At 37.3% G+C, this 18,954-nt stretch overlaps 1 protein-coding gene across 3 annotated transcripts in view; it reads left to right on the plus strand.

Moving 5' to 3' along the window:
- The window catches only part of ATF7IP2 (activating transcription factor 7 interacting protein 2), a 54,978-nt gene that overhangs the window by 4,950 nt on the left and 31,074 nt on the right, over positions 1-18,954 (plus strand). For all 3 annotated transcript variants that reach the window (XM_069571491.1, XM_069571490.1, XM_069571492.1), the window contains 2 exons: positions 14,341-15,197; positions 16,174-16,298. In XM_069571491.1, coding sequence (XP_069427592.1) covers positions 14,351-15,197; positions 16,174-16,298 — 972 coding nt within the window. In that variant the 5' untranslated portion in view covers positions 14,341-14,350. The remainder of the gene's footprint in view (positions 1-14,340; positions 15,198-16,173; positions 16,299-18,954) is intronic.

Here is an 18,954-nt window from a genome sequence, read left to right on the forward strand (position 1 = left end):
AATCCTGAATAACTTTGATTTCAAAACCTGATGACTCATCTTTCTTGTAATATTGATACAAATTCCTAAACAAAATGTTACCAAGTTGAACACAAGAACATGAAGCAATGTTTTTTGAAAAGGACATACTATGACTGACAGATTTATTTCAGGAATAATCTTAGGTTTAATATTTTGAGAGCTCAACCAATATGATGCAAATTGGGAAAATGAAGTTATATGGTCATCTAAACATGAAAAGGAAAAAATCAAAAATACATTAATGATAAAACCTTCTGGGAATAGAAGGATATTTTATATTTAATGGTGTTGGTGAAACCACATACCCTCTTCAGGATTGATGATCCGAGACGGATGCCCATTAACAGCATACATATTCATTGCATACCGTAGGTTCTAACTAATGCAGTAAGAAAATGAGAATTAGTACAAAAATAGGAAGTTCAAAGGAGAAGGCAATGACAACCCACTCAAGTACTCTTGCCTGGAGAATCCTGTGGATGGAGGAGCCTGGTAGGCTGCAGTCCATGGGGTCATGAAGAGTCGGACATGGCTGAGCGACTTCATTTTCACTTTTCACTTTCATACGTTGGAGAAGGAAATGGCAACTCACTTCAGTACTCTTGCCTGGAGAATCCCAGGGACAGTGGAGCCTGGTGGGCTGCCGTCTATGGGGTCGCACAGAGCCAGACACAACTGAAGCAGCAGCAGCAGGAAATTCAAAAGAATTTATTATGTTTAATAAGTGAGTTCCTTATGATTATACAGTGGGAGTGAGAAATAGATTTAGGGGCCTAGATCTGATAGAGTGCCTGATGAACTATGGATGGAGGTTCATGACGTTGTACAGGAGACAGGGATCAAGACCATCCCCATAGAAAAGAAATGCAAAAAAGCAAAATGGCTGTCTGGGGAGGCCTTACAAATAGCTGTGAAAAGAAGAGAAGTGAAAAAAGCAAAGGAGAAAAGGAAAGATAAAAGCATCTGAATGCAGAGTTCCAAATAACAAGGAGAGATAAGAAAGCCTTCCTCAGCGATCAATGAAAAATAGAGACAAACAACAGAATGGGAAAGACTAGATATGTCTTCAAGAAAATTAGACATACCAAGGGAACATTTCATGCAAAGATGGGCTCAATAAAGGACAGAAATGGTATGGACCTAACAGAAGCAGAAGATATTAAGAGGTGGCAAGAATACACAGAAGAGCTGTACAAAAAAGAGCTTCACGACCAAGATAATCACAATGATGTGATCACTCACCTAGAGCCAGACATCCTGGAATGTGAAGTCAAGTGGGCCTTAGAAAGCATCACTACAAACAAAGCTAGTGGGAGTGATGGAATTCCCGTTGAGTAATTTCAAATCTTGAAAGATAATACTGCGAAAGTGCTGCACTCAATATGCCAGCAAACTTGGAAAACTTGGCAGTGGCCACAGGACTGGAAAAGGTCAGTTTTCATTCCAATCCCAAAGAAAGGCAAATGCCAAAGAATGGCAAATGCCAAAGAATGCTCAAACTACCGCACAATTGCATTCATCTCACAGGCTAGTAAAGTAATGCTCAAAATCCTCCAAGCCAGGCTTTAGCAATACATGAACCATGTACATGAACCAGATGTTCAAGCTGGTTTTATTTTTATTTTTTATTTTTTTTCAAGCTGGTTTTAGGAAAGGCAGAGGAACCAGAGATCAAATTGCCAACATCGGATCATGGAAAAAGCAAGAGAGTTCCATAAAAACATCTATTTCTGCTTTCTTGACTATGCCAAAGCCTTTGACTGTGTGGATCACAATAAACTGTGGAAAATTCTGAAAGAGATGGGCATACCAGACCACCTGACCTCCCTCTTAAGAAACCTATATGCAGGTCAGGAAGCAACAATTAGAACTGGACATGGAACAACAGACTAATTCCAGATAGGAAAAGGAGTATGTCAAGGTTGCATATTGTCACTGATTTAACTTCTGTGCAAAGTACATCATGAGAAACGCTGGACTGGAAGAAGCCCAAGCTGGAATCAAGATTGCTGGGAGAAATATCAATAACCTCAGATATGCAGATGACACCACCCTTATGGCAGAAAGTGGAGAGGAACTAAAGAGCCTATTGATGAAAGTGAGAGAGTGAAAAAGTTGACTTAAAGCTCAACATTCAGAAAATGAAGATCATGGCATCTGGTCCCATCACTTCATGGGAAATAGATGGGGCAACAGTGGAAACAGTTTCAGACTTTATTTTGGGGGGCTCCAAGATCACTGCAGATGGTGATTGCAGCCATGAAATTAAAAGACGCTTAAAACCTTGGAAGGAAAGTTGTGACCAACCTAGACAGCATATTCATAAGCAGAGACATTTTGCCAACAAAGGTCCGTCTAGTCAAGGCTATGGTTTTTCCAATGGTCATGTATGGACGTGAAAGTTGGACTGTGAAGAAAGCTGAGTGCTGAAGAATTAATGCTTTTGAACTGTGGTGTTGGAGAAGACTCTTGAGAGTCCCTTGGACTGCAAGGAGATCCAACTAGTCCATCCTAAAGGAGATCAGTCCTGGGTGTTCATTGAAGGACTGATGCTGAAGCTGAAACTCCAATACTTTGGCCACCTCATGTGAAGACTTGACTCATTGGAAAAGACTCTGATGCTGGCAGGGATTGGGGGCAGGAAGAGAAGGGGATGACAGAGGATGAGATGGCTGGATGGCATCACTGACTTGATGGGCATGAGTTTGAGTGAACTCCAGGAGTTGGTGATAGACAGGGAGGCCTGACATGCTGCAATTATGGGGTTGCAAAGAGTCGGACACAACTGAGCAACTGAACTGAAATTAGTTTAATGAATTAGAGATAACAATTATATTTCTCTGTGGTATGAGACAGAAAAAAAAATGAAAGTTAAAATGATGGCACATACAAAGCATTAAAAAATGAATACCTATGGCAGTAAAGGAATAGAGGAACATCAGACGTGAGACGTGTAAAACAAAAAGTAAAATGGCAGCCATAAATCCAATTATATCAAGTGTGAATGGATTAGACAGTTCAAATACCAGATTGTCAGACTGAATGAAACGTAGCATACAAGTATATGCTATGTGTAGGAGACACACATAGATTGAAAGATACAATTATGTTGAACGTAAAAGGATTTTAAAAAGCCATGTGAATAGCAACCATAAGGAACCTGCTGCTGCTAAGTCGCATAAGTCGTTTCCGACTCTGTGCGACCCCATAGACGGCAGCCCACCAGGCTCCCCCGTCCCTGGGATTCTCCAAGCAAGAACACTGGAGTGGGTTGCCATTTCCTTCTCCAATGCATGAAAATGAAAAGTGAAAGTGAAGTTGCTCAGTTGTGTCTGACCCTCAGCGACCTCATGGACTGCAGCCTACCATGCTCCTCCATCCATGGAATTTTCCAGGCAAGAGTACTGGAGTGGGTTGCCATTGCCTTCTCCAATAAGGAATCTAGGTATACTAATTTAAGACAAAATAGTCTTTCAGGATTAGAGGTAAAAGGGGACATTTTATAATAAAAGTTGCAGTCTCGTAGGTAGGTAAAACAATGAGAAAAATATGCAAGTACAGCACTAAAATAGGTGGAGTGAATACTGACAAGAATGGAGAAATAGAAAATTCAACAATAATGGTTAGAGACTAAAACACTTTCTAAGTAACAGATCAATTAGAAAAGACTTGAGTAATTCTATGAACCAACTAGCCTGAAGAAGCATCTTTTGAACATTCAGGAAAATGAAAGCAGAATATATTCTTCCCAAACATACATAGAAAAATTTCCAATGTAGATATTATGTTAGTCTGTAAAACAACTTCAACACATTTTAAAGGACTGAAATCACAACAAAGTATGTTCCCTGACCACAGTGGAATGAAATTAGAATTGAAGCAGAAGAAAGTTGAGAAATTCACAGCCATAAGGAAATTAAACAATACTTTGCTAAATAGTAATAACTAGTGGGTCAAAGAAAAAATCATGAGAGAAGTTAGAAAATACTTTGATGTCAAAGAAAATGAAGACAACAAAACATTTCGGGTACAGTAGTTTCTCATGAAATTTGTAGTGATAAATGCCCACAATTTTTTTTAAAGACTTCAATAAACTAACTTTTAACTTTAATACAAAAAGAAGAAACTAAACCTAAATAGAATAAAGAAAATAATAAGAATTAGAGTGGAAAGTATTAATAAAATCAAGGAAGAAAAAAGTAAAATTAAGGAAATCCAAAAGTTTTCAAAAAGATCAACCAAATTGACAAACCTTTACCTAGAGTGACCATGGAAAAGACTCAAATTACTAAAATATGGAATGAAATGGTGCATTACTACTGATCTTATAGAAGTTAAAAAGATTATAAGAAACTACTATATACCAATCAATCAATTAATTAATTGGACAAATTCTTAGGAAGACTCAAATGAACAAAACTGACTCAAGAAGAAATAGAAAATCTGAAAAGAGATTGAATTAAAACACAAAAACCCATTATCAAATGGTTTCACTGTTGAATTCTAACAAATGTGTAAAGTTACCAATTTTTTACAAGTTTTTCCAACAAATAAAAGAGGAAGGCAGGCCAGTATTATCCTGATAACAAAAAGAGATTACAAGAAAACTACAGAGCAATATGGTGCAAAGATTGTCAACAAAATGCTAGCAAGTTGAATCCATCAATGTCATGACCGTGTGAGGTTTATACCAGGGAAGCATCTTTTTCTTTGGTGCTCAGCCTTCTTTATTGTCATGGTCCAACTCTTGCATCTGTACATGACTACTGCAGAAACCATAGCTTTGACCATATGGATCTTTGTTGGCAAAGTGATGTCTCTACTTTTTAATATGCTGTCTAGGTTTGTCATAGCTTTTCTTCCAAGGAATAAGCATCTTCTAATTTTATGACTTCAATCACTATCAGCAGTGATTTTGGAGCCCAAGAAAAATGTCACTTTTTCCTCTATATATTTGCCATGAAGTGATCACTTCATGGGAAATAGATGGGGAAACGGTGGAAACAGTGTCAGACTTTACTTTTATGGGCTCCAAAATCACTGCAGATGGTGACTGCAGCCATGAAATTAAAAGACATTTACTCCTTGGAAGAAAAGTTATGACCAACCTAGATAGCATATTCAAAAGCAGAGACATTACTTTGCCAACTAAGGTCTGTCTAGTCAAGGCTATGGTTTTTCCAGTAGTCGTGTATGGATGTGAGAGTTGGACTGTGAAGAAGGCTGAGCACCGAAGAATTGATGCTTTTGAACTGTGGTGTTGGAGAAGACTCTTGAGAGTCCCTTGGACTGCAAGGAGATCCAACCAGTCCATTCTGAAGGAGATCAGCCCTGGGATTTCTTTGGAAGGAATGATGCTAAAGCTGAAACTCCAGTACTTTTTGGCCACCTCATGCGAAGAGTTGACTAATTGGAAAAGACTCTGATGCTGGGAGGGATTGGGGCAGGAGGAGAAGGGGGCGACAGAGGATGAGGTGGCTGGGTGGCATCACTGACTCGATGAACATGAGTCTGAGTGAACTCCAGGAGTCGGTGATGGACAGGGAGGCCTGGCGTGCTGTGATTCATGGGGTCGCAAAGAGTCGGACATGACTGAGCGACTGAACTGAACTGATGGGACCAGATGCCATGATCTTATTTTTTTGAATGTTGAGTTTTAAACAGCTTCTTTATTCTCCTCTTTTCATCTTCATCAAGAGACTTTTTAGTTCCTGTTCACTTTCTGCCGTTAGGATGGTATCATCTGCATATCTGAGGTTGTTGATGTTTCTCCTGGCAGTCTTGATTTCAGCTTGTGCTTCATCTAGCCCTGCATTTTGCATGATATATTCTGCATATAAGTTAAATAAGCAGGGTGACAATATACAGCATTTTTATACTCTTTTGCCAATTTTGAGCTAGTCTGTTTTTCCATATCTGGTTATAACTATTGCTTTTTGACTTGCATACAGGTTTCTCAAGAGGCAGGTAAGGTGGTCTGGTATTCCCATCTCTTAAAAAAGTTTTCTGCAGGTTGTGATTCATATAGTCAGAAGCTTTAGGGTAGCCAGTGAAGCAAAATTAGATATTTTTCTGGAATTCTCTTTTTATATGATTCAACAGATGTTGGCAATTTGATCTCTGGTTCCTCTGCCTTTTCTAAATCCTGCTTGAACATCTGGGAGTTCTCGGTTCATGTACTGTTGAAGTCTAACTTAAAGGATTTTGAACTTAAGTATCTTACTATCATGTGAAATGAGCACAATGTTATGGTAGTTTGATATTCTTTGGCATTGCCTTTCTTTAGGATTGGAATGAAAACTGACCGTTTCCAGCCCTGTGGCCATTGCTAAGTTTTCCAAATTTGCTGGCATATTGAGTGCAGCACTGCAACAGCATTATCTTTTAGGATTGGAAATAACTCAGGAGGAATTCATCACTTCCACTAGCTTTGTTAGTAGTGATGCTTCCTAAGACCCACCTGACTTCATACTCCTGGCTCTGGATGAATGAACCCATCATGTGGTTATCTGGGTCATTAAGACCTTTTTCTTTTATGATTCTGTGTATTCTTGCCACTTCTTAATATGTTCTGTTTCTGTCCCTTGCCCTTTCTGTCCTTTATTGTGTCCATTTTTGCATGAAATGTTCCCTTGCTATCTCCAATTTTCTTGAAGAAATCTCTGTTCTTTCCGATTCAATTATTTTACTCTATTTCTTTGTGTTGATCCCTTAGGAAGTCTTTCTTATCTCTTCTTGCTATTCTCTAGAACTCTGTATTCAGTTGAGTATATCTTTCCCTTTCTCCTTTGCCTTTTGCTTCTCTTGTTTTCTCAGCTATTTGTAAGGTATCCTCAGACAACCATTTTGCCTTCTTACATTTCTTTTTTTGGGGGGATGTTTTTGATCCCTGTCTCCTGTACAGTGTTGAGAACCACTATCCATAGTTCTTCAGACACTCTACCAGATTTAATTCCTTTAATTTATTCATCATCTCTTCTGCATAAGCATAAGGGATTTAATTTATATCATACCTGAATCATCTTAGTGGTTTTCCCTACTTTCTTCAGTTTAAGCCTGTTTTTGCAATAAGGAGTTCATGATTTGAACCACAAGCAGCTCCAGGTCTTTTTTGCTGACTGTAAGGAGCTTCTCCAGCTACGAAAAATGTAATCAGTGATTTCAGTATTGACCATCTTGTGATGTCCATGTGTAGAGTCATGTCTTGTGTTGGTGGAAGAGGGGGTTTGCTCTGACCATTGGGTTCTCTTGGCAAAACTCTGTTAGCCTTTGCCCTGCTTCCTTTTGTACTCCAAGGCCAAACTTGCCTGTTACTTCAGGTATCTCTTGATTTCCTGCTTTTGCATTCCAGTCCCTTATAAAAAGGACATCTATTTTTGGTGTTAGTTCCAAGTCTTGTAGGTATTCATAGAACTGTTTGACTTCAGTTTCTTTGCCATTAGTGGTTGGGGTATAGACTTGGATTACTGTTACATTGAATGGTTTGCCTTGGAAACAAACTGAGATCATTCTGTTGTTTTTGAGATTGCACCCAAGAACTGCATTTTGAAATCTTTCATTGACTACGAGGGCTACTCCATTTTTTTCTAAGGGATTCTTGCAGTATCTATCATCTATCACAGTAGTAGATGTAATAGTCATCTGAATTGAATTTGCCCATTCCTGTATTTTAGTTAACTCATTCCTAAGATGTCAATATTCACTCTTGCCATCTCCTGCTTGACCCCATTTAATTTACCTTGCTTGATTCATGGACCTAACATTCTAGATTCCTATTCAATATTGTTCCTTGCAGCTTCAAACCTTACTTTTCACCACCCAGACATATCCACAACTGAGCATTTCTCCTTTGGCCCGTTCTCTTCATTCTTTCTGGAGCTATTTCTCTGCTCTCCCCTAGTAGCATATTGGATACCTATTGACTTGGGGGGCTTATCTTCCTGTGTCATATCTTTTTGCCTTTTCATACTGTTCATGGTATTCTCAAGGCAAGAATACTGAAGTGGTTGTTCTCAAGGCAAGAATACTGAAGTGGTTTTCCATTCCCTTCTCCAGTGGACTGCATTTTTGTCAGAACTTTCCACCATGACCCGTCCATCTTGGGTGGCCCTGCACAGCACGGCTCATATCTTTATTAAGCATGTGTAAACCTATGGAAAGCAAATGTAGACCTTAAAAAAATAGGACATTTTCACACTAAAATGACATGGAGATAACATAAATAAGAAAATGTAAAACATAACAGCAGCAAGTTATAAAAACCAAATGTAAAGTATTAATGTGTGATTAATTAATATGATAAATGCAAATTGGATTAAATTCTCCTATTAAAAGACAGATTGATTTGTTTAAAATATTCTCAATAAATTTTGTAAGGAACATCTAAAACAGTTTGGTGGAATGGACAGCAGTATATTCAGCTGAATTACATTGTCAGATAAAATAGAATAAAAGGGGCAGTTAAGTTATGTTTTTAAAGTTTAAAATTAATAGAATGTTTTCAAACAGTTACAGGCATACCTTGCTTTATTGCACTTAATTGTTGCTTCACAGATACTGTGTTTTCTACAAACTGAAGGGTTGTGGCATCCTTGCTTTGAGCAACTCTGTGAGAACCATTTATCTAACAGCCTTTGTCCAATGGTGTCTGTCGTGTTTTGGTTATTCTTGTAATATTTCAAGCCTTTTCATCATTTTATTTGCTACGGTGACCTATGATCATTGACCTTTGATATTCCTGTTGGAGTTGTTTTGGCATTTTGGGGAGTAAAGTATTTTGCAATTAAGGTATGTACATTCTTCTTTTAGCCTATCATACACTAAGCGTGCATACGAAGTCGCTTCAGTCACGTCTGACTCTCTGCGACCCTATGGACTGTAGCCTGCCAGACTCATTTGTCCAGGTGGCACTAGTGGTAAAGAACGCACTTGCCAATGCAGGAGACTTAAGAGACTTAAGTTCAATCCTTGGGTTGGGAAGATCCCCTGGAGCGGGGCACAGCAACCCATTCCAGGCTTATTTGCAGCAAAGGATTCAAGGTGGTTGAAAAGTCAGCATGGTGATGTCAGTGTTGCCCGATTAGACTGAGTTATGGGCTTCCTAGGCGGCACTAGTGGTAAAGAACCTGCCTGCCAATGCAGGAGACATCAGAGACGCAGATTCAGTCCCTGGGTCAGAAAGATCCCCTGGAGAAGGGCATGGCGACACTTCAGTATTCTTGCCTGGAGAATACCATGGATAAAGGAACCTGGCAGTTGCAGTCTATACTGCCACACAGAGATGAACACAACTGAAGCAACTTAGCACACATGCATTCACACATTGCTTTTTATGCTCCCAGTAATAAATTTCATTCTCTCAACCTCTCTACAACATGTAAGCCATTTCTTCACGTTGTAGGCAGTTACCAATACAGATGAGCCTTGACAACTTTGGGTTTAGAGGTACTGACCCTCCACACAGTCAGAAATCACCATATAACTTTATAGTTGGGCACTCCATATCCTCAGACTCAACCAACTCTGGATAAATCCAGTAGTACAGTAGTATATATTCAGTGAAAAAAAATCTTGAGTATAAGTGAACCCACTTGTTTCAAACACATGTTGTCCAAGTGTCAGCTGTACTTTTCTGAGCCTTTTACAAGTTTTATTTGTACCCTTAAGCATTTTGATGCAGAGGTTTTCCTACGTATCTAAAGTTTTATCAACTACAAGTTGCACACTGTTATGATGAAGTATTTTTTTGGTAAACTTTATGAGTAATTCACTGTGAAAAATCATAAAAATTATATGTTCATTTTGAGTTCTGCATTCCTCTTATATTTTTATCATTGTAATCATTGTGCAGCCCATAGCATAGCTCCATGTTCTTCAATAAATTAAATCAGAAAGCTTCTCTACCACCAGTAGGCCTCCCTATTTCACACATTACCATGGGGTAAGGAAGAAGTTCTCAAAGAAGAGAGATTACGTTTTAGCATAAAAGGAAGTAGTCAGTAAATCTTTTCTCTGTTAAAATTAGGAGTAAAGACAAACCGCAGAATGAGAGAATATACCCATAACTCATATAGCAAAGGGTTATTTGTATATAGTATATTCATAATGTATTGAGTTCTCTTTAAAAATAAGACAACCCAGTAGAAAAAAATGAGCAAAACATAACCAGGAATTTTGCAGACAGGGAAACAGGTATAGCCAGTAAACATGAAAAAATAGCAGTAATTAGTGAAATGCAAATTAAGGGAGTGAGATACACATCTATATCCAAGTAGATTGTTAAAAATTAGGTCTAGCAATACCAGGGGCTCAAGAGGATGTGAATAATGGTTACTTGTACACATCTCCTGCAGGGATGTAAGTTGGTACAACTACTTTGGAAAGTAAGTTGGCTTTCTTGAGAACTTGAAAATTTATATAACTTACTGCTACCCAACAAACCCACGCAAGAAATGCTTACAGATACACACCTTGAAGCAAATATGTTCACAGCAGCAGTGTGAACAAAAACAAAAAAGATGGAAATGACTCAAATATCCTTCAAGGTAACTGAATAAACAAATTTTGTTTTACTGACCTAGTGCTTTATTATAATGTCATGAAAATGTATGAAGTATTGCTATATATAATCACATGTATAAATTAGGGGAATATGAGTGAAAAAACAAGTATTAGGAAACTATAGTTTACTCAGAAACAAGTATAGTCAAACTTCATTGTTTTTGCATGACATTTGTAATGAAACTATAATTCGTAAAAGACAATAGATCTATAAACTCAACAATCAGGTTACAGATTACCTCAGGATGGAGAAGAGGGAAGGGGCATGGTATGGAAAACATAGGTAAATGCAAGTTGCTAGTCGTGTTTGGTTAAACGGTGGATGGATCAGAGGTACTCAGTATCTTCAGAATATTGTTATACGTTATATATTACATGTATATTTTAAAAACTTTGTTTCTTTTTTACCACACTGGGTCTTCACTGCCGTGTGTAGTCTTTCTCTAGTTGCAGCAAGCATTGGCTTTGCATTGCGGTGACTTCTCTTGTGGAACATGGACTCTAGGTATGTGAGGCTTCAGTAGCTGTGGTGCAGGCTCAATAGTTATGGCTCACTGGCTCTAGAGCACTGGCATAGTAGTTGTGGCACAGAGGCTTATTTGCTCCACAGCATGTGGGATCTTCCTGGTGTGCACGTGTGCTCGCTCAATTATGTCAGACTCTTTGGGACCTTATGGACTCTAACCTACCAGGTTACTATGTCCATGGGATTTTCCAGGCAAGAATACTAGGGGAGGTTGCCATTCCCTTCTCCAGGGTAACTTCCCAATCCAGGGATTTAACCTGTGTCTCCTGCATTGTCAGGTGGATTCTTTACCACTAGACCACCAGGGAAACCATACATGTCTTTATGCATCAAATGTAGAAGCATTTCTATCTCAAAGTTTTTCACAGCTTTTTGCTAGTTTGGGACTTTTCCAAAGGCCCTGAAAAGGACCACAGCAATGTGTTCCCTTAGTTGGTGTTTGCAAGGTTTACCAAAGTAAGTTTAACTGTAATCATATAAGACTATTGTCTCTCATTTCATTTCATCTTACCCTTGCTTCACCTAGCAAAAGAATTGCTTCAGGCATTTTGTGATTGGGGATATACTTAGTGTGTCTTTAATAGGATACATTTGTGGCTCACAGACACTTTTGAGTGTTTTCAGTTACTGCTATCAGCTTTATTGTGGTGGGAATGTGTTCTGTGGTGCCTGGTACCTGGCGTATCTGAGTAGTGAAGAAGCTAAAGATTGGAATTTATGAAGCCAGAAGATAGGGAAAATTTTTTCCAATTATTTGATGTTTAAAATTTTAACTAGGGAATTTAATTCTCACAGATATCCCCTCAAAAGATAACTTTTATTAGAAATATATTCAATAACACATTCGAGTAGAAAAATTCACTATACATATTTTTCCTTTTGATAGAACTCTGCCTTTCAAATAAAAGATTTTTTTTTGTTTTTAAATGACACAAAGCTGTAGCATTATCAATAAGAATTTATATTTTTAGATGAAGTTGATTGTTGTATACATCCTGATTTTTGGTTTAAAATTAATCAGCCCAGAACAGATGGACAAACTATGGCATATTCAAATGATAGACTACTGTACAGCAATGAGAAAGAATGATCTACAATTAAACAGAGCATGCATGAATCTCACAAACATAAGGAAAAGTGAAAGAAGCCAGACACTGCTGCTGCTGCTGCTGCTGCTACTACTACTACTAAATCACTTCAGTCGTGTCCAACTCTATGCAACCCCATAGACCGCAGCCCACCAGGCTCCCCCGTCCCTGGGATTCTCCAGGCAAGAACACAGGAGTGGGTTGCCATTTCCTTTTCCAATGCATGAAAGTGAAAAGTCAAAGTGAAGTTGCTCAGTTGTGTCTGCGACCCCAGGGACTGCAGCCCACCAGACTCCTCCGTCCATGAGATTTCCCAGGCAAGAGTACTAGAGTGGGGTGCCATTGACTTCTCTGAAGCCAGACACTAAAAAGTGCTTATTATGTAATTTCATTTATATAAAATATAAAAAGTGGCTTAAATTCATCTATGCTGTTAGATTGCAGGCTACTGATCACCCCTGGGAGACGGGGAGCCAGTGACGAGAAGGAGAAGTATGAGGGGACTTCTGGGGGACTGGAATTATTATTTTTTTTATTCTTTTATTTCTATAACCTTTTTAAAGAGTAGTTTTAGACTCACAGCACAATTAAGAGGAAAATAACAGATTTCTCCTATATCCCTTGCCCCATACGTGTATAACCTCCACCATTATGAACATCACCTACCAGAGTGTGGTGTATTTGTTGTAATTGATAAACCTATGACACATTCTCTTTTTGATCTAGATTCTAGTTAAAGGAGTGTATTCAGTTGGTGAAAATTCTTTTAACTGTGTACACATGATATGTGCGCTTTTCTATGGTACTATACTCAGTAAAAAAGTTTGGAAAAGAAAAAAACAACAACAAACCCCCCCCCCCCCCCCCCACACACACACAAAAAGAATTAAAAATTAATCAACCTTGCTCTAGAAAAGACTTGGTTTCTCCATTTTTTTATATGGTGAATATTACAAAAACTGTATTCATAAAGAGGCAGTCAAATATATAGTCAAATAGGAAAAGTAGAACTCTATCTTGTATCAGGCCCTTAATTAATGAAACTGTGCTATTTTCTGGATTTTCTGATTTTTAAGTATGCATGACAGGTTTTTGAAATTTGAATTTATGCTTTTTTTTTTTCCTCTAAGTAAGATTCACTCAGCCTTCAGGTCTCAAAAATCCTGGAATTGTTCCTGATCAAATGATATACTGAATGAAAAGAATATATATAGTCAATGAAAGCTTCAAGTAAGAAAATAGATAAGGATAAATCAAAAAATTATTCAGGTAGCTTTGACTGGGTTGCTAAGTTGTGTCCAAGTCTCTGCCATCCCATGGACCTTACCCCACCTCTCTGGGTTATTTGTACCTTGAAAGGTCATATTGAGTTTACTAAATGTGCTCTCTAGTTTGTTAGGTAACTGGTCTACCATATAGTATATAGTTGTTTGTTTTGTTTATATTTACCTTGTAATTCGGCAGTTTTCTTCTAAACCATTTACCTATCTATGGTTTAGATTGGATTTAATGTGAATACTTAATGTGAATAACGAGAAATACAGGTAAATACTGTTTTTCTCTGTTATGTAGTAGATTTTTATTTAACAGAAATAATTCAGGATTAAGAATGTATTGAAACCTAACTTTGGTTTTCTTATTTGAACTGGGATCATGTTGTGTATCTTAGCGTTCATTTCATACTGATAACTATAGGGAATCAGTTCTTGCAATACCATTAATTTGGAAATTGGAATATTAGGAAAGCTTTAATAAAGGTGTCACGTGATACAGAAAACAGAATATTCCATACAAAACATGGTTTATCTGTTTTTATGAAAAAACGTTTTAAGTATGGCCTGCTTGGATTATTTAAATTAGAACTCAATGGTTGTAGTAGTGAGCTGTCATAACAAAAAGTGGCCTTATAAATGATCAGACTTAGTATCAAATAAAGGTTTACTGGCAGTATAAATTTTGACTATATAGTTAGAGTTATAGAACAATGTTTAATTATCAGTGACACAGATGAAAATGGATATAATTTTCAATAAAAATAATTATCTAAATCTGGCATATAGTCTCAACATTATTTTAATATTGTAAATAAGTGTTAGCTTTTGTCTGTTAGAGAAATGCATTCAAATATGGTATTTTACATTCCAGGATATGAAAGATGGCAAGTCCAGATAGAAGTAAACGGAAGATTTTAAAAGCCAAGAAAACAATGCCTGTAAGTTGCCGGAAGCAAGTAGAGATCCTGAATAAGTCAAGGAATGTTGAAGCACTAAAAACAGCGGCAATTGAGAATAATATATCAAGTGGTAATCAGAATTCAAGTACTGATGTCATAAGTAGCAAATGTAGACATTCTGAAAATGATGCTTCCTCATTGAACTCCATCAGAAATTCAGTATGTGAACCAAAAAGTAAAGAATTTTCTCAGAATTTAATAAAACCACTAGAAATTATTGATTCAGAAGCAAGATTGGAATACACAGAAGAACAAGTTGTGTACCCTTATGAAAAGCCAAGTAAAACAGTAGCATTTCCTGGGAAACTCTTTATACACGAGGCAAAAGATTCACAGAATACTTATGAAAATCATTTTGAATGTCAGGCAAGTGTAACAAGATCCTTTTTTGAACATAAAGAAGATTGTAATCTGAAATCCATTTGCCATTTATCCAGTGTATTGAGTGGTATAGTTCAAATTCCAAAGTCTACAAAAACAAATACCTTGGATGATAAGAGAATTGACAAGATAGTTTCCTATTTAGAAGCAAATTCCAGTGCTGAATTATATGATAAAAAGCAAAGTGACATTTTAATTTTCAGTTCAGATCACCCTTTTGTGCCTGCTGATAAAATACCTAAATTGGTGAATTCAGTCATTTCAAGTAACTGTGCTGATGACATTTTGAAAAGTGAAGAATCCTATAGGACCTGTCTTTCCAGCATTTTAAGTTGTGAAAATATAGACGCAAAGTGGCTGTCCTCACTTGGCACTGATAGTAATAACAGTAAGTGAATACTTATGTATCTCTTGGAGAAATTATAATAGTTACTTTGCTTGGGGGAATTTCATTATCTCAGATATAGATACAGTAGAATCCTTACAGACAGGAAAACAGTAAATGATGACAATAATTATTTCAGAGTATCTTGTTTCTGAACCATTCTTGGCAGTGATGGGGAATGGTATCCTCTGTCTCCAACAGGAAGTAAGTTCTGGCAAAGAAGGAATCAGTCACTTTCCTTTGAAAGTACAACAGGATTAAAAGGTGGTTTATAGAGATTGTTTGCTTCATTGACACCTTTTCTGTTTTTGGAGTTTTATTAATAAGAAGGCTAGTTGAGAGAGTGGGTTTTTAAAATAGTTGATGAACCCATTTCTTTCCTTAGAATTGACCTATATATTACATGTCAAGTATAAGTTGATAGATAATAAGCATACATATGCATACAGGTTTGTGTGTATGTAGTGTAAGAAATACAAATAACCAATGAAGTTTTAGGATTATAAAATCATTAAAATAGCAGAAGTTTATTAAAAGTAGGGTGTTTTATAGCTTGATGAAATACAAGAAAAGATTTCATAGGAAAAATATATTTGTTTTCTTGTCTAGGCTACAGAATAATCATTTAACAAGGTGAATTTTAAATTGCTTAGAAGTAATAGTAGCGTCACCTAAAAATAATGTGAGACCACTCAACTATAAGTAGAAGATCTAATGCTATAATTTATTCAGTTATTATTATTATTAAATAAGCATTAAATGTATATTATGTAAGATGGGAGGAAAGTATATCCCAAACGAGTACTAAGATTTTTTTTTTTAATTTGTTGGAATTTTTTATACAATTGCATTTTCTAAAAAATGCTCCATGGTCACATTTTAGTTTTTAAATTTGCTTAGGGGTCCCTAAATCAGAAAATCCTCCTGTTTCTTTCATTAGAAGGAAAATTTTTATCTCTGATCTTTTCATCTTCCCAAGGCTATAATCAAAAGAAGAGGATGTTTTCAGAAAACAAAGAAAATGTTAAGCGTGTGAAAACTTCAGAACAAATTAATGAAAATATTTCTTTAGCTCTGGAAAAGCAAACAGCTTTGCTGGAACAGGTAAAATATTGGCCTTAAATATTTGCTTCAGAAGCTTACTTTTTAAAAGATAGTAAAAGTTAATTGATCTACACAGTGAGTACAGATAACTTTCATGATGAAGGACTGGTACATGAAGACTGAATTAGCAGGTGGAGGTATTAGGAAAAAATAATTGTTTACATCACATCTCTGCTGCTGCTGCTAAGTCACTTCAGTCGTGTCCGACTCTGTGCGACCCCATAGACGGCAGCCTACCAGGCTCCCCCGTCCCTGGGATTCTCCAGGCAAGAACACAGGAGTGGGTTGCCATTTCCTTCTCCAATGCATGAAAGTGAAAAGTGAAAGTGAAGTCGCTCAGTCATGTCTGACCCTCAGCGACCTCATGGACTGCAACCTACCAGGCTCCTCCACCCATGGGATTTTCCAGGCAAGAGTACTGGAGTGGGGTGCCATTGCCTTCTCCACATCACATCTCTAGATCCTTGAAAATGGTCCTTTACAGAGAAGCCTACAGAATCATGTGAAGGGAGAGAGCTGTGGTATTAATAGAGAATAGGCTTTTCAGTCAGTATTTTGCTCAAATCTTTCAAGTCAGATACTACATGACCTTGAGTTTCATTCTGTCTCTTTTATACTGGTCATGGGATTCTTTGATCTCCAGCTATAGCTGTTTGTTATCACAGTTGATACTTCATAGAGTCAAGGAGCTCAGACATTCATTGTAAAGTCCTGCTACATTTGGGTTCACTTGCTGTCATTTCCAAGTTTGTACCTATAATGTTGCATTATCTGACATTTTGCTTTTCTGGCATCATTAAATGCACTTTTTCTTTTCTTTTTGGCCTATTTCATCTCATTGTATTACAGTTTCTATACATGTCTGATTTACTCTGAGTTTGAGTATAATGAGCTTCAAATTTAGTAGGTCCTGTATCAGGACTTGTTTTGATGGTCATGTTTGCTATTTTATTACCACTGAAATGCTACAACTAAAAGTCATTATGTGATTAATGTCTGTCATTAGCTATAATGGATCACAATTTCTCAATCCAAACTATCCTACTGTTTCAGAAACAAAAATACCACTGTTTCTAACACAGGCCATTACAATTACATAGTTACGTATTATATGAATATAGATTTGCATAATAAACGGAAACCTTTTGAAAGACTCAAACAGAATCAGCTTAAAAGGTGAGGCAACACTTTCACCCTTTCTATCTCTTGCTTTCTTCTGCAAGGCAAAGAAGACATTTAAAAAAAAAAATAAGTATTCTGCTGTTTGCAAGAATGAGGTAGCAGAATTATGTTAAGCATGCGTGTGTGTGTGTGTACGTGCATATGTGCATGCATGCTCAGTCTCAATCGTACCCAACTGTTTGTAGCTCCATGGGTTGTAGCCCACCAGGCTCCTCCGTCATGGGATTTCCCAGGCAAGAATACTGAAATGAGTTGCCATTTCCTATTCTGGGGATCTTCCTGACCCAGGGATCCAACCCACGTCTTTTGCATGGATATAGCTTAAGAGGTTGGGGATTGCAGATGTGTTATTCCCAGTGAGTTAGTAGCTGAATTCAGTAATAAGTTCTGATGTGGACATATAAAGACAAAATTTATTCTTTGAACATTTTAATTCTTCTGGCATGGAAAAATCAGTTTCATTCACTGCTGTTATCTGCCTCACAAAATAGTTGGTCCACATTGACGCAGAATATGGTCCTTTTCCATTGAGGTTTGGAGAATGCAGTTTATTTGTTATCCCCCTGAGCCACTACCACCAGAAGTTTCTTGCATTGTCCAGACACAAAGGTTTTTAGCTAATTCCTTTTATCTGTCTCCCGGTAACTAACTCTCACTCACTTGATATTTTAATTCCTGTCTAAACAGTTGACTGTCTAAACCACATCTGTTTTTCTCGTTTGAATCCCAGTGGAATAGGGCTTCCCATTCTGACATTGTTCTTTCCTACTGAGAGAGTGTGAAAGCTGTTGACTCATCTTTTGAGGTTTCAAAAGGATCTTGTCCTAGTGTATTCCAGTTAAATTACTGAAGTAGACGGGGTTTTCTTCTGAAGTCTAAGTTATTCACCCTATGCACTATTGTAGAAGGTTGAGTCAGATACATAATTGCCAGTCTTTCTCTAATATTTAGGCCACTTTGCCTGCCATATGCAAATTGTAGCTAGAACTTCATCTGGATTCCATAATTTTAGTCACATTACCATCGGTAGAAGACATTTATGAGGTATTTGGTGGAGGTTATTGTGCCTTCCTTCTATATGAAGAATGTCACCACTAAGTGAGAACGAATCTCTCTGCTACACCATAGGAATCATGCCTTAATGGGCAGTTAGTCCAAAGTAATGAAGTTTTAAGAGTCTGCCTTCATCTGAACCATCAAGAGTACTTATTTAAATTGTGTTTATTTTACACTGAGCCAATTGTTTTACACTAATAATTGTTTTAAGCTTCTTTTTTCTCAAACTTACCTGATGAGAATCATTAGTGGTGCCTTTCCAGGAAATTGTTTGATGAATCCAGGTTAGGGCCCAAGAATTTGTGATTTTTAACAAGTATTGCATGTGATTCTTCCTTACCAGGGAAGTTTGATGAACATTGTGTTCCTTTTGCTTCTTAGCAAGATAGTATTTCCCTAAACAGAACGGACATGTTTT

This window comes from Ovis canadensis, chromosome 24, assembly GCF_042477335.2.
Source record: "Ovis canadensis isolate MfBH-ARS-UI-01 breed Bighorn chromosome 24, ARS-UI_OviCan_v2, whole genome shotgun sequence".
Taxonomy (NCBI): Eukaryota; Metazoa; Chordata; class Mammalia; order Artiodactyla; family Bovidae; genus Ovis; species Ovis canadensis.